Consider the following 21070-nt stretch of genomic DNA (forward strand, 5'->3'; position numbering starts at 1 on the left):
GATGTTGCACTTGAGACAGTCAATAGCATTTCAAATGCTTTGATTGTACAGGCTTTCAACAGTTTCACGAGTGTGCTCAACCAGATTTTAAACAAACTTAGTTGTGTTTTGGGTCCAACCTGTATTATAGATGAGATCAAAATCGCACCATAGCATGCCACCCAGGCCGGATCTATTCTACTCAAGTTACAGTTGAACCACACCTGTTCAGCACAAATGCTAAAATCACCAATAGCCCTATGAATAAGGCATCAAGCTTGTAGTTCATTTCTTCTGAAAGGAACAATAACCTGGGATTTAAGGAAGACTCGCCAGACACATTTAGAACCTGATCTTACAAGATATTGAGCATCTTGGATTCTCATTCAGTAGGCATAAAGGATGTTTAATATCTTAACAGGAGGATCATGACATTTTGGAAGACAATAAGCATTAGGGGCACAAAGTGCAAACTTTATATCTTTTTCCTTTGTATTTATTTCAATGACACCAGCTGTTTTTGATAAAAGCATGTAACACATATTGAAGCCACACTTCAGTCATAAAAGAACTTAGAAGTCTCAGGTATTTAAACTGCATCATTGTGCTCACATTTAAATGACAAAATTCCAACTGAAATTCCTACTTTGTTGCATCACTCTTCAAGGATCTTCCTGTACTCATTATACATCTATCAGCTTCTCTGTAAGCAAGCAGGCATTCTCTATAATGAAAAAACAGCAAATAAAAAAAAATAGTAAGTGTTGTAAGTTTATATATATGCTTTGATATCGACACGTTTTATATTTGGGTTCAGCATCTGGTTAATAGACTTGTTTCTGTCTCAAAGGCTTATTTCTGTAAATTAAAAGCATTTACATGATCAAAGGCAATTAAATTCTAAAACTGGGAAAACAAGTAAAAAATCTGAAGGCAGTATGAATTTGTTCATTTATGAGCAGGAAAAATATTGTTATTCGGACAAAGTAAAACAGAGATGATGTGCAATCACCTGTCAAAATCAGGTTAAATTTTGATACCAATGACATTTTGCAAAAATCAGCATATTAGTAAAGACTATGGATTAAGATCATATACTGTACCAGGAAGGGTCTAGAACTGGTGTTGTTGGAAGAGGCTCACAGGGGCTTGAAGCACTTGTTTCTGTATCAAGTTCTGTTATTTAAAAAAACAAAAAGGGTATTAGTGCTTTAGACTTACAACATTCTTAATAGTAAAAAAAAGCCTAGAAGGTTTATTTGGAAAACATCTAATACAGCAAAAAGTCACAAGATAAGGAAATCTAAGACAACACAGAGGCGAGCCACATAACATATAATCCTAGAAATACAGAACTGACAGGGATTTCTGTTCTTATTTCTCACACTCCTGTGCAGCAGTTCTCAAACAGGCCGGTTTTGCACGGTAGGTCCAGGTGGGGCCAGCTGGGGAGCCAACAAGGAAGATGCATTTGGGAGAAGATGATGGCAAAGACAGCACTGAAAGATGGCAGGCAGTAAGACGACTATCCAGGGCAAGAAGCGAGCAGTGCAGAAAGCAAGAGCAGGGTAAGGAGTTTGGATGAGTAAGGCTGCCACCTCTCAGCGGGGTCCTCCTAACGGGAGGTCATCAAAAGAGCAGGTGGCTGGGAGGCAATGGCTTCACTCGGCAGCTTTTGGTCGCCACGTGCTTCCTTTGCTCCTGTGATCTGTGATGCTCAGCCTTGTTGCTTCCTGGCTCCATTTCCACACTTTCTGCTCTGTTCCCAGTGACTCTACAGCAACATACTTCCCTCTGCCTAGTTACGACCGCACCAGCCCTGGGGGATTGTCTCCTATTTTGGGAACTACTGATCTGGTTCACCTCCTCAAATGAAGAAAGTGCACATATATCTAATCCATGCCTGACATCTATTTGTCAAATCTATTCTCAAAGGTTTCTGATGAAGGCCGTTTCACAACATCCCTAATCTCTCTGTTCCAGTGCTTCACAATCTTATAGCTCAGTTTCTTCCCTAATACTTAAAATAAATATTTATTGCAAATTAAGCTGATTTTTTTCTTGTTCTAACTTTGGTAGACATGAAGAGCAAAGGAACACTGTTATCGTTCAGAATAACTCCTTAAGCTTGAGGAGTTATTTTCCTTCCTCTAATCTTCTCTCTTTGAGGCTAAGCAAATGCAGTCTCTTCAATATTTGAAAGGAGCTCATGTTTTCTGACCTCTGTATAATCCTTGGCTGCATCCTCCTCAATTTGTTACTACCTCTTTGCACTGTGATGCCTAAAATTGGACTCTCAGTCGCAGCAGTACCAATGGTGCTTATATGGCATCCTAATCTAATTCATGTCCAAAATAAATACATTAATCCAATTATGGTGGAGATGAAAAATAATGTTCAAAGCAGTGTCTCTGCTGGTGCAATGTTTGGAACAGATGCAAACTACTGGACCACTCAAGACTCAATAAAATTTCTTTTGTCATATCATAGGCTGTTATTAAATATAATTGCTAACTAGGACTTCATCCATAGTTGTTGCAAGTAAGAATAGGATAAGTAAATCTATGAAGAATATCTGAGAATTAGTGTAAGTTATCAAATGAAGTCTCATTTTGTACGAGGGCAACATGTACATTAGTGGTTTACTCTGTATTTAACAATGTAATTATTCCAGGTAACATTTTCTGAAACAAGGCCTAAAGTACACCAATGGAAATTCCTTTACTAGCAGACCATGTCTAAACAAACAAAAAAAATATCTAGTACAAGCCAATTGAGTACAAGGGGCTCTGCTCACAGCTGCACAGTCTATAACTTATAGACTCAGTTTGGCTTAGGAACTCAAACACTGTGAAGCAGCTGAGAGCCTCATGCGATTCAGAAGTGCTAGCAAGGGGGCTGAACCACGTTCCCCACCCCAGCTTCACACCAGTGTAGCATTATTGCTCTGTCCCGTGCAAGCTCATTGTTGAAAAAGTGGTGCAAGACAGGTGGGTGACTCAAACCCAAAATGTGACTAGGTATGTATAGCAACATATGTATTTGCAAGTAAATACACATCAAAGTGTGTCTCTGACAGCAGTGTATCTTACATACACTAACACATGCAAAACCGGCGGGGATGTGTACATGACAGATGGGGAATTATAGCATAAATTGCTTTTCTCATGCACCTTTTGGCCTTTTGCCTTCACACTTGGACACCAAGCTATTATTGTCTGATTAACAGTTCTACCCTCCCAGCAAATATGAAGCATATCAAGGATAACTGATGGAATACTGAGCCATAAATGTTTTCTTGGCATTTGTTTGGCCTGTGCTATTTGGGAACAATAAAAGCATCTCATATTCATAATGATAATACATATATACCGCCACAGATCACACCATCAAGCATTCTCCTTCTATCTTATTGTGTTGCGCAAAATGCAGAGATAAACATTAATATGTATTAATAGCATGTAAATATAATTAATCATAATAGGATGTTCCTGACATATTATCACTGCTGTTGATAAAATATAATTAAAATTGTCTGGTCAAATTTTCAGTGCAGCTAGAATTGGCATCTCTGTTCGTGCTGTTTACATGTGTCTATCTAAAGATCATTACACTTCTGAAAATGTCATTATTTCATTACGTTCCTGGGAGAAAGCTAAGCAGAGCTGCTAGTCCTTTTTTGTATGAAAAGTCATACGAAAGAATGAAAGCCACACCTACAAAGACTGAAGCTAAAATGATCACTAACTCTAGAGAGGCTAGGAATTTTAGGCACCATTTTCTCAAAAGATTATAATGAAAATGAAGCAGGCAACACCTGGGTTCCTGAGCTTGCATGCCCATGCGATGGGAAAGCATTCAAATCCAAGTTCTGCATTGTTCAGAGACTGTTGGACTTTATTAAACAAGAACTCCACTGAAAAGCTCCATGAACTGATGAAGAGTCGTAAGAGGACTATTGTTTTGGGGAGCTGAAACTGCTTTGAAAAAAAAAAAGAAAGGCAATATTTTGAGGAGAGGACAAAAGTAAGAATGAAAGTAGCATGCCAGTGACCCAGAAACCATTTTTCACTGTCTCTTCCAAAAAAAGGATGAGGTAGGATATACTGAAAGTAGCAGGTGGTGGGCTTGGAGACAAAGAAAGGGTTTCTTTGTGCATTGCCAACACATCTTTGGAACTCCCTGTTGCAGGATGCTGAAGATGCATTAATTTTCTGTGGGCTCAAGAAGTGGCATGGCAAGCAAATAGGAGAAAAGTCCGTACCCTCTCCTAGTCTTCCATTACGGCTAGCTTCCCTAAGTGGCATAAAGTCCTATAACACAACACCTCAAACAAAAGACAGCAACAGTCCCACTCTGTTTTCACATGTATTTAGGGACACATATGCAAAGACCATATTTGCAACTGCTGTTAATGTGAGTGAACTCTTACTGTACTGTACAAAAGTAGTAATATAAGGCAATGCAGTGTTTTTTATTACATCTATTTTCCTTTAATACAAGTAATTCCATGTATTCAGACTCACTATTAGCCAATACGGCATTTTTGTCACAAAATGGACAGAGAAAGCCAGACTCTCACCATATTCTTTATACCCTCACCATGATTTGGCAGGGTATGCTAGGTTATCACGTTGGCATAATGCAGATGATGAGATATAACCCATAATTGTAATTTAAAAATTACTTGCAATTTTAAAGGTCACGCAGCTGTTTTCAGTTATATAATCTGTAGAATGATGTAATGGAGTAGGAATAAAGGTACAGCAGCAAATAACAGGACTGCCAAAAACATGCACATCCCACACTTGTAGAAGATCTTCCTACTTTTCTGTCTTGATAAATGAAAATTGATGCAGTGCTTTTTTAAAGGTAGATTGGGCCTACGCGTTTAGCCATGTATCCTGACTAGCTTCACTTGGAATGGAGGCAGTTGTACTTGGAGGTTTTATGAATATAAAGATTAATGAATTTGTACAATTTGGGCATGCAAAGCATTTTTATCAGGCATATTCCATTTAGAATAAGCAGTAAACCATATATAAGGGTTGTGACAAAGTTTACTGAATAGGGCCCTTGGTAGCTAATGTAACATTTCTCCAACAAATCAAAGGTATTGTTCTATGCTCACATGAATATACAGTAGCCATTACCTTAAATTTAAAACTCACTGTGAGCAGCAAACACACTGTGGGGATATGAAGGCCATATTGTATCAGTGGAGTCTGCAGAGATTTTCTTCATATGGCTTTGCCTGGTTGAAATATATGTTGCAGTTGAAAGCTAAAGGGATTACTTTTGAATAGTCATCACAAAGGTTGATTATATTCGTATATCATTTAGCTGGACCCTGCAGGCTATTATTCCATTAGCTGTGCTGGCCCTGCACTGTCAAAAAGTTGATCATATAATGTAAAAAGGTTACATGCTCTGTTAAGGTATGTGAAGTAACTCGAAACAGTAATCTTTTAAGAGCACTACAGTTTTGTACTTGAAGGTAGATTGCATTTAAAATAAATACCTGCAGAATGGAATAAATGCAATAAACCTACCTCTGTTTCCTATTTTTCCTACTTTGAATAGGCCGTATATAATTTGAGTAAGTTAATTGTACCAGGTAAGATGTTGGCTATAGAGTATTTTTTCAACCTCAAATGCAAAGAACTGTACCTCAAAATAGCTGCGTCTTTATGCAAAACGCTTACTGAAATTATGTTTCTGATAGAAAAGATTTGCTGATTATGTTTCCCTTGCACATACAAACACACACACATTTTCTTTCAGTGCTTAATAAAATGGATCTTCAGATGGTTCCATTATGTGGATGCCTTAATATTATTTTATGCTAAAACATGGACAGCGCATTAGATTGAAAGCATCTTACTGTTCCACAAGGCAGAGTAATCACAGACTATCCCTAGATAGCAAATGCTCCCATTGGGGAAACAATACCAACAACACAGGCTAATGAATCATAGTAGTTATTAATCATGGGCATTTGTAAGAGCCGCATATAATAGAGATGAACTCTCAAGATTAGAAAGGTTAGAAGGTGGGACTGAGAAAAGGACAGGAGATCATCCAATTGCATTTTAGAATGAGTTTATGGACGAGGATTTGCTTCAACACAATTGTGCCCATGCTTGCTTCAGTCTTTCTAAGCAGGCAGAAAAAGAGAAACAATTTAGTCAGCTCGGTTCACTTAGCTTTCAGATCCTTGCAGGACAGTTTGGCAAAAATAAATAAATAAATGCACACGTACAAGACCCTTAGGGCTTATGGCCTAGTTAGAAATGAGACAGTGCTTCTTTGATTAGACAAAGTTGTTTAATTTAGACTGTAAAAGCGAGAGTTGGTTCTCTTTCAGTATACCGTATATATTATTCAGGGCAATGAATGAGTCTTTATGAGTACAAATGGGAGCCTTTAATGAACTACAGCAAGCATTTGAGCAGGTAGGTTTCTCTGAATAAAGGCTTCACAGATGGGTAAGTTTATGAATGAGAAGCATAATTTATTTTATGTGCTTTTAAAGAGCTACTCAGGCCATGGCATTATAAGGAAAGTGCAAGTTTTTTCTGGTTTGGATGAGAAAACCTACTAGGAATATGAATTTTTCCCTCCTAATAACTTCCATTGTTTACTTACTCGTATTCAACAGTCCTCAGACAAGTTAATCTTCCTCTCTCACATAGTTTGGGCGTGTGCCAGACACTTGTACAACAACAGAAATCTCTCTCGATCTGTTCATTGTGAAATGAACTAATGTTATACTAATCTGTGATGATATAGTATAGCAGCATCTTTTGCACAAACCATTTGCTGGGTATCAACTTTAAATAACAGCTCTATCAGGTTGGACTGTTGACTGGCGGTAGCAAAAAGGGATTTTCTCAAGGCCAAAATATGACATCATGCCTTGTGTGTATCTGGAAGTTAGAGATACATCACAAAAATTCTACATAAGTTTTGGTGACACAGAAAAATCAGCTTTGAAAAACAGTCATCAAGAAGATCACTTCAAACATGAAGAAACCTAAACAAAATAGCAGCCAGCTTTTAGTTTATAGTTTTACCTTTAATGTCAACAAATTTTACATGAAATCCAAACTATTAGTTTAAAGTCTCAATATATCATCTCATCCCTGGCTCTACTCCAACCCAAGGCAGGGAGAAATTAAGGAAACAATGTTCCTGGTTCAGTATCTTGAAACTTTGTCAGTCCAAGGCAAAGTTTTCCAGCAGCACAAAGCAGGCTGGCCATCTGCCCAGCTGGTTAATTGAGGTTTCCACAGTGCAAAGGAGAATTCCCAGATGGCCCAGAGAAAGGTTTCATTTCTTTCACCTCCCACCCAGATGCAGAATAAAGATCACAACTGGAACCTACTTGCTCTCTCCTAAAGACAGGACAAGCCCTGGGGAAACTTGTCGAGAAAGCAAAGTTCTGAGCAAAGTGGGGCTGCCCGCTCTCATGGTAACAGCCAAACTCACCCTTAGCTACCCTGTGGAGTTCACGAGAACATACAAGCAGTAGAAAAACACTTCCACTACCTCTATCCCTGCTGAGAGTCATGAGCCATCACTAAAGATTGAGCCCAAAAGCTACTTAGAAAGCCTTCTGAAAGGCAATCTTTATCTTGCTCACAGAAGTGGTATTTTATAGTCCTGGAGAACTTTTGACACCATTTTTAAAGATATTACACACATCTTTACAGTTATGAATGAAATCTAATCTCATTGCAAAGGGCAAAGAAGCAGTAAGTGGACTGACGTTTCAGACAACATAACGATCGTAACAGAAGCAGCATATCTGTTCCCAGTTTGTGTGCAGAATTATCATTGCTACATTCATTTTAAAGCAAAGCAAGGTATATCAGTTGCTCAGTAAATAATTAAAATACAGTAAATGTGAAAACACAGATTTCAGACACAAGGATGATTCTAAGACCAATTCATGCCCAAGCTGTACAGTGAAAAATTCTTGCTGTCTTCCCCCAAATCACTACAGTCCTTGTCCTGTAAACCTTTAAAATACTCTGCTTGAGAACCTGCTTTATGCACTTATTATGCAACCTTCTTGCATGACTACACATAAAACCTCATACCTTATCCTTTACTCATATAGACATATTGCATCCAGTCTGTTCAGTATTTGTTATAAAGACACAATTAAAACCTGCAAGGCAGGATAGTAAGCCAGTTCATAACTGCATTTTGTAAACACCATCTTCTACCCACTGAGCAAAATATGTCACTGAACAGAGGAGCTCTGTATTTAAATCACTGGCAGTGTGTGATATTCTGAATGTGCAGCTTGATGTGTCTTCAAAGGATCCAGCTGTCAGAGAGTGCTTAGCACCCCTTTCTCTGAAATTCTGGTCCCTCAAAGGCGTCCCAAAAGGAGGGAAAGCTGGAAAGCTCAGATTACTCAAACACCTCCTCTTGCTTAATTATATACCATTAGCATACTGAGGTTCAAATATAGTATCAGACTGCTCTGACTAGAAGTATCTCTGATTTTAGTTCTTTTTGCTTTTATCTCTGTATTTTGACATGAGCGCTCTATGTGATTTTGTTGAGAGTTTCTCTTTCTGCAGACCTCATTCTTCATGTTCTGGTTTGGCTCTGCTGTTTTCTGGCCTCTAAAGGCTTACCTACTCTTCTATAACTATACGTAAGAGTACTTCTTCATGGTTGAGACTTCTCTATTTCAGCATCTCCAGTGACTGCTCTGCCTAGTGGCTCACAAACTGTTTATCATCCGAGGCCTCTATAATGCAGATTTTTTGCCTGGGAAACTGTCTTCCAAGAGCTTAGCCAAAGGTATCTTCCGGGTACAGAAACTGAAGCCAGTGAAGCAGAGAAAATCCAGCAATGCATCTGCTACAAAAAAAAGGATGCCAGGGAGATTTTTTTTCTCCTTATCTGACTTTAGCTTTACATCTTCTAATGCATCTTAGGCATGAGTGCATCCTCTCTGCCTAAGGTGATGTAGGGGAAGCATCTGGAAGATTATGTTCTTTAAAAAGAAGATACAGAATCCCTTGTGGAAGTATCAGTTTTCGTGACTGAGGTTTTCTGGGGAGAATATCATTCTCTATAGCAGCTAAAGTCCTCCTCTAAGACTGATGCAAAGTGCTCCTACTTCTCTTTAAAAAAAAAAAAAACCAAAACCAAAACACCACAACAAAACAACCAACCAACCAACAACCAAACCAAAAAACAGCTGCTGGAAATTAAGGTCCTAGTTTATGCAGGGTCCTTGCATTCACATGTGGTGACACGGATATAATGTTATGTGAGATACCTCTCCCAGAGACACTTTGGAGAAGCTTCTTTGTCGCAGCTTTCCTTGCTGATTTTACCAACAGAGTGAGATCAGACCTACTTGTCTTCACCAGGCATTGGGAACAATACTTTTGTTGGTCAGAGCAACATGGAGTGTCGGGTTTCTCCCTCTTACTTTTTGGATTTATGGCCACGTTCTTCCAGACAACATGGGACAGCTTGAAAGGCCACTACTTGTCTTTTCCATCTTTGCAGATAAGTAGAGAAATCCAGCTTTCAGGCCAGTCATTCGCTTCTTTTGATGAGAAATAGATTCACATGAAAAAAAGATTACACTGAAAAATGGAAATGGATTTTCTGTTTTATTAGCAGTCAGCATAAGACTTGTGGGCTACTTTAGAAAGTTATAGAGCTACAGAGACTTTTATGAACATACCAGTAGAAGCTAGAATTTAAAAATAAATGCTCTGGCTAGTCTGGGCCCAATCCTCAAGTGATGCAACCAATGCAGCTTCACTGAAGTTAGCATGGTTATGTCAGCTTTGCCAAATTACTTGAAAATGGGTCTTTTTAGAAAATGTTTGACTTCAGTAATTTTAAATTCATTTTGAATTATGCCCTACCAATCACATTGTTTTGCTCTAGGAACAGCAGAGCTTAGAAACATCCATCAGGCAAACAAATATCTTCATAAAGTAAAAGATGTCACCCTGCCACTCCACCCCTCGACTGCAGTGACAAGGCTGGGATGAGAACCACCACTCGATACTCTCAGCATGGCAGAGACTTAATGAGGCTGAAGGGAGGCATGGACTTCTAGGCCTGAGGGAAGGAGAGCGGCAACAGGTGACCTGGGTTCTTTTGGACCTTTCCCCCAACCACGACGCAAGGGAAGAAAAGGCAACAGGGTTATTTCTGTGCTGCTGCTGTAGGTTAGACTGTTAACGGAAGGTTTGATTCTCAGTTCTGTCCCTCTCAAAGGCATCAGTGGAAGTGGAGGCAGACACCATTGCAGTTACAGCTGCTGCCAGTTTGAAATGCCTCCTAAAACGTGGTAAATCATGTGAAGTCACCAGCTGAGAAACAAGGAAAGAATTTTTCCCTAGGGCACAAGTCTGAGAGGGATTCTGGCAGATTATTTTTTTTTTTAAACTGTTCTTACAATCCAAGAAATCTGTTTTGAAATTAACATAGCTCTGAAAATGTCTCCAAATTCACAAAGCAAATGTGGACTTTAAGATGATTTCAGCTATCTGAATCTACTACAGACCTGGGGACCCCTTGACTGTGCCACCATCCCCTTCATGGGAGGACGTGAGAGCCTCTTTGGAAGCTGGATAAATTCCAAGCATTAGGTAGAAGACTCTGGGTAACAGCAGTTTGGTAATTTAACACCAGACTGTACTCATTTGAATGTTTGGTGCTTTGACAGGAAAGCAGGTCTTCCCGATAAAAACAACAAATGCTCAGCTTTCCCCTTAAAATCCATGCTGGAACCTGTATGTTCTGATCAAATCATGTTCCAACCTTACCACAAAACTCACAAGGTATAATAGACAAAATTTCTTGGTATAAATTAGAATAAGAGACCCACACTTGAAGGTTTAAGAGTCTTCAAGCAAAGCCTTGTTCCAGCAGAAGGCTTATTTCACAGGCACAAATCTTGAAGCTTGCCCTTCTTCCCACAGCAGAGCCCTAGTTTGATGCTGGTGTGCAAAATCATTTATTAGGCATAAAACTAGAGACTGTACTTTGACTTCTTCTGGGTTCTGTTTAGATTGTAGCTATGATATTATGAACCATCTAAGAAGAATATTTGTAATACAAAAGAATAAAAACACCAACCTTTCGCAGAGGCTTTATTTGAGCGGAGCATTGATTTGTGTTGAACTCGACAGACTGTGCTAGAGCAGCGCCAGCCAGGCCAGTGCCCTCAGTAACACGAACGACCGTATCCTTTACACGCATCTTCAGCGACCACGTAAACCCAGCGTGCACAGAGGGAGCATGCTGGGTCATGTGCAAGCCTGTCACGCAGATGGCAGTGGGCTAACAGTCTTGGAAAGGTTTCCTTGCCTGACTGCAAATCTCTCTGGTGAACTGCTTGCTGTAGCTCTATTTAATTCTTAATCTTTGCTTCTCTGTTTAATTCCTAGCTGCTTTAGAGACCTGTTGTAACACAGCAGTTAAAAAAAATATTCACATGTACTGTCGAGCCTCCCCAAAGACCACTAACTTGACACGTAGGCCATGACAGCTGGGTTTGGACTACTAAGAAATGTAATCCAGGGTTTCCATCATCTCAGTTGTTGCCTTTCTTTCATTACAGTTTGACTCAGCCCCTAATGGATTCAGCTTTATAAAATCAGAAAAAGAGGAAAAGAAAGCAATTTATTCATGTTTCACTAGAGCTCACAGAAGACATGAAATTTCTCTAAAAATGCAAATTATTTTGTGCCACACAAGTGAGACTGGGCAGCTAAAGCTCTTAGAGTAAGGCTCTTTCCCAAGGCTAATGTTTTTATACCCAGTGATTGAATAAATCGATCCCTTTATTATCACATCTTTTTTACTCTCCTTTTTCTTCAGAAGAATGTAACCAAAGGTACCAAAGCACCCTTTTTGACTCTAAGAAAATTGATTATGCGTGTTAATTTTGGTTTTAATCCCAGACATATCAAAATAAACACCATAGACATGTGTAGCAGAAATCAATATCTCTTAAGCATCAAGCTGGTAAAAACAAGGATTTAGTAAGAATCCAAGATGTAAAAGACTAATGTACAAACTAAGCCCTTATTTATGTAATGTGCCTTTATACAAGCTCAATATAAACCTGAAAGAAACTATTTCAGAAGAGCAGAAATGGTTTACTTGCACTGCATCAAAAATGACCCCATAAGACCTCCTTTGCTGTGATAGCCCAGATATTTAATGTGAACATATGTTTTTAAAGGATTTCTTGTCTTATGTCCAGTCATTCTTGTTAATTCATGGGACAGCATAGTGCAGATGTGCTCTTTTTTATGTTACATAAAGCAAAAATTACATTTAACAAGTGTGAGGTTGGTCATAAAAAATAAATAAAAATAGACTCTTAAAAGCTGGGAAATCACAAAGTGAAGCTATCAGTCATTCTTATTGAGAAGGGTGAGGACAATGTGAAATAAAACTTGCACATCTACGAACAGACATTCCTAAAATGCCAGCACTTGGCTGTTATTTCACATTCTCTATAGGTTGCTTTCATTGGCCCAATATTTCTTCCTTTAGGGTAAGCGGCAATGCACAATTTCACTGGATGCCCTTTCTGTCACTGACTTCAATTTTAATAGCAATTAAACTAAATATTTTGAACCTATCTGCAAGTTTGTGTACTTGGAAGAATAAAAAACAAAGTCAGTGTTAGTTTTTCTGTGTTCCACTTCTGGGTAAGAACTTTAACTACATATTTGTTTTAACAGCAGTATTCTTCATTAATGTAATTGTTTAATATGCAAATAAAATAACTTTCACAATGGTTAGCTTTCTCATACTAATCCAAATCTAAGTACCAGTTTGTGCACCTTATTCATATGTACACTAATCATACTATTATTATTGGCATTTAATTCTGTATGTTTTTACTCCTTCCTGAGCGTAGATGAGATAAACAATACCTCTTAAAAAATGGAATATTCTCTTCTATTTTTTACTGACACTAAAGATCTTCATCCTGCATACATAATTCATAGCCAAGTAATAGTCTCCCCAAAACCTCTTCTTAAGTTGCCATAAGATGGCATACTCAAAGACTTACTACAAGGAATTTCTAATTAGAAGCTACCCTTAGAGATTTGGTACAGTATAAATTCAAGACAAGACATGGAGCCAAAATGACTTGTGAGGCAGTGAGGTCAGATTTCCTTTTATCAACAGACAGACAGAAAAAAGTTGTTCCTTTGGATCACTTATCACTGTTTGACACTACCAAAAATCGCTGCCTCACCTCAACAAGATGGATGGAGTCCACAATAAGTCAACAGTGAGACTTTAACACAGTTTGAATCTTCCCCAAAAGCAGGCACTTCAGGACTAACACAATCCCAGCACCAGCCCTCTTATTTGGAATGTTCCACGAGGATTAAGTCTAAGTTTAGCTCTTTATAACACCTGGGTACAGCCGTGAAGGGGAAAGATCACATTAGACAATACCAAATGCCAGCAACATGTGAGTTGCACAGACCAAGAGACTTTGTTTTGAAGCATAACTGAATGTCTCATTTTAATGTGTAACTTATGTTCTTGATAACATAACCTGATTCAGACCAGAAAGACTACATCCATGGAGGCACATCTGCACATCAGCTAAATCACTTCTGATTTTTGGTCAGTCTTTCTTACTATTCATTATTCTAGATATTTAAGTGAAATTCAGAAAGAGGAATCATTCTGTGGTCTTCTAGGACATTGTTAGTACAGAGATCACTAAGTAAATTCACCTATATTAATAGACTTCTCAGACACACATCTTTTTGATGTATTTACATTCACATTATTGTTTGTAGTGGCAAAAAAACTTCCCGATAAATAATTATATGAAAAGGCAAGTTTTGTATGAAATTGGTTTTCCTATTTTATAGGAAAAACAAGTCACAGAGAGCAATATTTACAACTCAGTTCCCTGGGAGTTTTTAAGTAATGCTGTAACAAAACAGAGTATTTTATTATAACTTATTCTGAAGTTTAATTACACACACAAACACAAAGAATTTACAAATAAATGAAGACTACAGCTACTGGCATTTAAAAAGTAGTTTTAGTAGAGAAGCTTGAATTATCAAATGTGAGAGATTTATTTTGAAATCTGTTTAGGGACAACTAAATTTAGTAAGACAATGTTAATTATTTTGTATATAATATGTTTGCTAAGAAAATATCTATTCACTAGAAGCAAGAGTAAACAAACAACTTAGTGTGAGCTACATCACTGCCAAATTAGTGGTTCAGGTCTAGACTGAATCCTCACTTTGTAAAACTTTACAAGTCTCTTCATTAACCATGGAGGGAGATTGGTACTAAATGGTTGTAATTTTAATAATCTAAACTGAATTCTTCCATTCATGGCAACCAAAACTCAGTGATTCTAATGAAACATTTTTTTTGTACAGCTAGATATTTTCTGCAATGTGTTAGGTCAAAGTTTTTACCTCACACTCAAGTCACTAAGGGAATTCAAAATCTTAAAACTATATTTGTATTGCATCTCTCCTCAACTACACTAGGATTATCGTTGAACCTCACTTCTGAAGAGGTTATATAAAAAAGAGGGGAGAGAAATGAAAACTACGCTAACTAGGTCCTCAATAGTCTTAAAACAGACCATAAAGACCTGTCTTGAATGTAAGGGAGCTATGAAGGGAATCATAAGCTACTCTCCCAAAACTGAATCACTGAATCAGGCATCAAGGAGTGCCTGAGAATCTTGATTTTTCAGTTTTTCAGTTTACAAGCTTGAATCAATACCTCTGAATTTGTAGGATCATAGTCCAACTGTAGCATTCACATAATATCATCTTGCTCATTGAAGTATTAAGTCCTACCTTAACAGAAGTCCCTAATGCTCTATTTTTAGGGTTTCTTCAAAACTTCACTACTTTTAGTTCCTGACCTAAACCTACCAATGGCCCAGTTCATAAAAATAAAAAGTCTGTTCTTGTGGCAACATTATCCTTTAATTTAAAAGGTGTTCTAACTTGCTGTTTATTCGTCTGTGTGTCTGTATGCACTCTGGTAACTATAGTGGGATTTGGAACATGCACTAAGTAGTTCATTGTATGCACAGCTCACACCACCAAGCTAAAAAGGATATCTATCTGGATTTTTTTTTTTTTTTTTTAAATATTGCATTATGATGCTACTTAACTAAATTGAAAGCAAAGAAGCCTTACATCTGCAGACAAGGCCTTAATATAAAAAGGTTATATATTATCAGTCTAAGGTTACATTTTTACCTACATACTTTCATGCATTGTTCTTTTCAATGTAGACCTTGACTATGTAAAGAAAGTAAACTGAAAAGCCAGCAAGCTTAGGACACTGCAAAGGGAAAGATTAAAAGTTAAGCTGTTGAAAAAAGGACATGAATTTTTCATCATTTTTCATTCTTTGAATTTTTTCAAACATTTAAACGAATCATGACATCTTAATTCAAGCATACATCATACACTTGTGAGAAAATGTAATTTGGCAAAAATGTGATATCACCTTTAAAGATAACTTTGAAAAGCTCACAAAACATACCACAAAGCACATACCATATCTTCTGAAATTTTCAAGTTAGTAAGCCTAGAACCTTTCAGGACTTCTTTACAAACAGATCAGCCAAAATATAAGAAAAAAAAAAAAAAAGACGACCAAAAAAAACCCGACAAAGAGTAAACGATCACAAATTGAATTTTTCATGTCTTTCAAACTCCTGCCCCTCCTGTTTGGGTGACTAGGCAAAAACTCTTAGAAGATACAAATCTTTCCTTCTCTGAGTGCTGATGCTTTCTATTGTTTCACTATATTTATGCATTCCAAATTCTTCTTCTCTCCCCGTTTCTCTCCAGTACCCAAAGACTTCTAGGGCAGATTCCCTCCATTTGTTTCCCCAAAGAGGTTCACATTTTTCCTCCACTGACTGATCAATAACTAATGCAGTGGTATTTGCCTAAGTCGGCAGACAACTTAAAGCAATGTCCCTTGAGGAGTAAGCTGCTTATTCCACTCCCAATTTGATTAGGATGTTATCTCTAAATTCAAATAATGACACTTTGTTATCAAGCCAAACTTTATCTCTGATTATTTAACCAGTGCTGTGAGAAAAGAACTAGGAGTGAAGACTGAATTCCCTGTGAGGAAAGAAATGCAGGGAAAAGATGGAAGAAAACCCTGAAGACAGCAAAAATGTGAAAAGAAGGGTGAAGAAAGAAAGAGTGGAAATGGTCATGAACAATACAGCAATTTTTTTTCATACGACTAATGAATAAGACAATACAGTGAAGAAACGGTAAGTCGCTAAAAGTTTAGTTACCACATAAGGTTGTATTCTAGCACTGATTACTGTGGAAGCTTCCCCTGAAATTTTCAATGCACAAGAAGGAAGGTACAGATGTCTCTAACATATAGCTCTTAATTAAAAGCAGGATCAGGGCCTCTGTAGTTTGACGTGCCTGTCAGAAATTCCCTTGGATAGCACAGGAGAACGTAGCTGTTTTGCAGTCACTCTGTATTCTGCTCATTTGCCACTGACACAGAAACCTGCTCACTGTTACAACCCAAGAACATCAACCTGACACCCTCACTGCACCTACAAATAGCTGATGACTACCCATTTTTAGACTGAACTCTAATGTTAACTTTCTTGATGCCAAGATATCGGAGACAATTTTTTAAAATAGAAAAGCTGAAAGATTTCAGGGTATACGCATAAAAATACAACTTAGTCCTTTGCTTTATTTTATGAGGACTGCACAAAGATAACAGTGCAGGTTTCAAGTACCACATCTCCACAGATTGCATTGTTTTCCTATTTCTATTTGTGACCTTACAATAAAATAGTGGGAAAAAGCATAACTGCATGCTTCTTTTAATTTTTTTTTTTTTCCAGGACCCCCCTCCCCCATTTAAAAGAGAACTCAAGGAATAAAAGATAACAGCAGAAAGGTGAAATGTATTCTTGGGATGGTGGTCACAAAGGAAGACCTCCAGCAGAGATCTACATCAGCATCTTTATTTTCTAGGTAAGAGTGAGAGGAACACTCCCAAATTGAAACACCTTTGGAGGAGGATTAGAAGAAACCGAGAAATGAATCAGGCAAGAAAGTAGTATTTGCTCAAGAGGTTTAAAGGACACGTACATAGGTATTGCTTAAAATCAGCCTCAATACCAGAATAATATGAAGTACTAAACAAGACATTAATTAAAAGCAAGAATGTTCCGTGGGAGGAGACAGCAGTAAAAATCTGACTTCCATACTAGGCAAATTAGCTACAATTCTAATAAAGGATGTAATGATAGATAAGTGAATTAAAATGTTATAATGAGGAGAAGAAATCAAGATGGCTTTTGTACAGGTCTCATGAGATTATTGGTCTTTTGAGGAATGCATGAGGATCTGGATGAATATTACCTGGTTGATTAGACTCCCAGAATACTTCAGATATCTTCTCTGGATTAATAACTAGTTAAAGGTAGGAAATAAAAGTAAGAATAGATGGATTGGTTTTCACTATGAAGACAGATCAGTAGTGATTTCAACAGGGATCTAAGGCAGAATTTGTACAGTTAAACATTTAAAAAAAAAAAAGAACACAAAATGTTAGTGAACAGCAAAGTGACAGAAGCTACTGCTGATACAAAATTACACAGAGTAATCAAAATCAAAACTTTAAAGAACTTCAAAAAGATTTTGTGACTGGGCAATAAAGCATCAGATAAAATTCAGAGTTGATAAATGCAAATTAATGCACATGTGGAAAACAGTCTTTTATGCCAGGGAGATTGCAACCTTCAGTTTGATAGAAAGATGACTGATGGTGGGATATAAAGAGATGTATGTATTTTCATTAGCGTCATGAAGAAAAGGAGTAAGAAATGATAACTCAGTATTTCTCATGGAGCAGAAGTTGAGGGGCAAGATTTTTTGCTGCAATTGCAAAAGAACAGGCTAAGGACAGATTCAAGGAAGCTATTCTTTAGCTGTGAAATTCAGTGAGGTGTCCTGGCTGCCAAAGTTATGCAACAGTTAGAAATACACTGGACACATTCATGGACAAGTACAGTAAAGCCTATTAAATATAGTGGGACCTACATTCAACAACTTCTTCAGAAAATCCCTAACTTGCAGGCTGCTGAAGATGTGGAAAGAATACCAGACAGAAGTATTGATTCCAAATTTCCTATTCTTATATTTTTTCCTAATCTGTTAGCCACTGCTAGAGAGATACCTGACTAGACAGACCTTTGATCTGGCTTACTACAGTCATTTTTCAGTATATTATGTTACTATTAGAAAAGCATGATCTCTAATAATGGAGATTAGAGAAGGGTTAACATAACCTATGTAGGAACTCGTCCAGTTGTTCCCTGTATGAAATCAGACTTAACTTACCTCTGCTAAACACTATCCCAGGGTTTTCACCACTCTCTAAATTTCATATTTTTGGCCACTAAAACTCATTCTATTAAACTAGACATTTTCTGAGCATTAACGCCTATTTGGCTTCCATTCAAAAGCTACTAACAAATGATGGTTTGTGAGCACTAATCTTTCCACTATATCGAATCACTATTTTTACTTGCAAAAATAACACTAATTCTACCTGTCGTGCTGACATAAAGGCATTCAGACTGGTTTTCTACAGTTTTTATCAACCATAGAGCATAACAGCGTTGTCATAGAAAGACTGGACATTAAACTATTATCTTAACACTGTAACCGACGGCTAGATCCCTTGTTCTATATACTGAAATTGGGAACGCACTACTATTTACTAAAAATCTCAACCCAATCTCAAACCCTTCTCTGTTTTCTGCTTAAAAACAGAAGCACCATTTCCTAGAGCGAGTGGAGTTCACAGGCTACTCTTCGGCTTGCAGATCATCTGCAGCAGCCCGGTGGGAGGATAGTTTTTATAAATAAAATATTTGTGAACAGCGGTAGTCACAGCATTATTACAAAGTCCGAAAAAAAAGATATCAAAGGGCACTGTTGCATGTGTTGAGCAACAAGTCTGCATTTTTTTTTCCCCCTGAACAGTTGTATACTTCTATATGATGCCCAGAAAAAAAGAATTTTTAAAGTAGTTTAAAATACAATGCAGGACACATTTTTTAAAAAGTAGTGGTACTACTTTTCTGTATATATGGAATTAATTTTCCCTATGGAATTAGTTATAGTTGTTACCATTTTTACATATTTTGCATTTGACTGACATACATCCTGAAATCATTGCTTATGCCCTAACTCTTTTTTTCAGTGGAAGAGTGAAAGGCTAGGGCAAAGGCTGAGAAAACCTTTTAAAAATGAAGAAAAATTGCACTCAAATTTGGTGAACTCCTGTGTGGTCCAGGTCTACCCACCCACCCAAAGCAATTGTGGCAGGCCCATGGAGACTGGCAGTGGGTAAAGAAGTCCATAGCAAAATGAATTAAGTTCTAGTCTGTATCATCTTTTAACAGAGTCTCTATCAACAGCTGGAAAGTTGACCACGTGCACCGATCTTCATGCTTTCGATTATTGTATATCTATTGTCCTCTTCTGTGAGGGACTTTGATCCACTAAGGAAGCATTGGTCTGTGAGGCCATGGGAGATAGTCCACAGAAGAGTGTTTTTAATTGAAATGTTGTGAAGACTGCACAGTAGTTCGCAACATGTCTTGAGGCTTGACAATGCTACACTGTTCAAACAACTCGGGAACCACTTTGGTTCCTCGTTTATGTGGGATAAGCCCGATTCCTAAGTGTTTATTGCAGAAGTGGGGAGGACTTAGGTAGGTCGAGGCGTCGTGTTTTCTCTGTTAAGCAAAACATTAAGGACTTGAGGATTTGGGTTATAATATGGCAATGAAAACCCCTTCTTCCTATGGTATTCTTTCTAGTATTGAACAGACTCCATTTATAGAAATTTATATTTGAATGGAAATGCTAAATAATTTGTGGATAATATGTTTATAATACATTTATCATTTACATTGAAAAAAAAATGTGATAGACTAGAAACCTGCATAAACGTATGAAAGTTTATCATCAAAATACATCACCCAGCACAAAGGATATGCCAGATACAGAGGCAGCAATACAATGCAATATGCAATCTCAGTTCTTTGTAACAGACCATTACACTGAGTTGATTAATGTGAAAAGTACGGATGATCCAAGAGCACGCATTGGGATTAAATATTACTACAAGACCTGCACATCATTCAGTAATACCTGGCAGGATTTTTAATCCTTTAAAGTACTGTCACTGCATCACAGTCCAGACCTTCAGAGATGCTGTCACTGGGACAAATACACATATCTGTATTGATCTTGCTGTTTCCTCCCACAAAACGTCATTAGCTTCAATCAAAGACTGTAAAATATAGCTGAGCCTCGATTTTCCATGACCACCAAGCATAAGTCTTATGGGCGGCAGCAATTTATGACAAAATTTTATGGCAATCTCTGGGATTTTTAGGGTAACACACCATACAAATAGAAATTATTGCAAGACAATAGATTTGCATGCAGATATGGATCAGCTTTTTCAAAGAACCTCAGGTCTCATGAAGCTATTGGTAGCAGTATTTAAAAAAATTCTAATTTTCTTCTGCTGTACTAATGTAAGAGTGTTCAATTTGGTTCTTAACAGTTATTGTCCACAACGGAGCACAACAGCATTGGTCTTAGAAGATTGAACATTAATCTCTTAATATGATGTAATTTTCATTTAATTTATTTATAGGAAGGATCTACCACAAGCTCACAAAAAAGAATCACCCTCTGTTTTTGTGATTAACCTATACGCTGACAAGGCTATCTTTTTGGCTTCACTGATGCACTTTTTATAAAACATAGTCACTGCTATGTCCATCCTCTAGTACTCACCATATCTTCAGAACAAACCCATTCAAGCAAGCTTCCAATGAAGATTTTGTTTCCTGCATATATTTCAGTGTTGAAATAGGAACTATGCAGAACATTCCTGGATTATATTATCTGAGCTGAGGGTCAAAGCTGCCTTGTATTCCTTTGGGTAGGACGTGGGAGTTGGAGAAGACTTTAGCTGAGCA

General features: G+C 37.6%; 1 protein-coding gene across 2 annotated transcripts in view; it reads right to left on the reverse strand.

Moving 5' to 3' along the window:
* Window positions 1-453: 453 nt before the first annotated feature.
* Window positions 454-21070, reverse strand: part of TTC29 (tetratricopeptide repeat domain 29) — a 205263-nt gene continuing 184646 nt past the window's right edge. For both annotated transcript variants that reach the window (XM_075750713.1, XM_075750712.1), the window contains exons 11-12: window positions 1083-1155; window positions 454-703 (exon numbers count right to left, since the gene is read on the reverse strand). In XM_075750713.1, coding sequence (XP_075606828.1) covers window position 703; window positions 1083-1155 — 74 coding nt within the window. In that variant the 3' untranslated portion in view covers window positions 454-702. The remainder of the gene's footprint in view (window positions 704-1082; window positions 1156-21070) is intronic.

This window comes from Balearica regulorum, chromosome 4 (assembly GCF_011004875.1).
Source record: "Balearica regulorum gibbericeps isolate bBalReg1 chromosome 4, bBalReg1.pri, whole genome shotgun sequence".
NCBI classification, from domain to species: Eukaryota; Metazoa; Chordata; class Aves; order Gruiformes; family Gruidae; genus Balearica; species Balearica regulorum.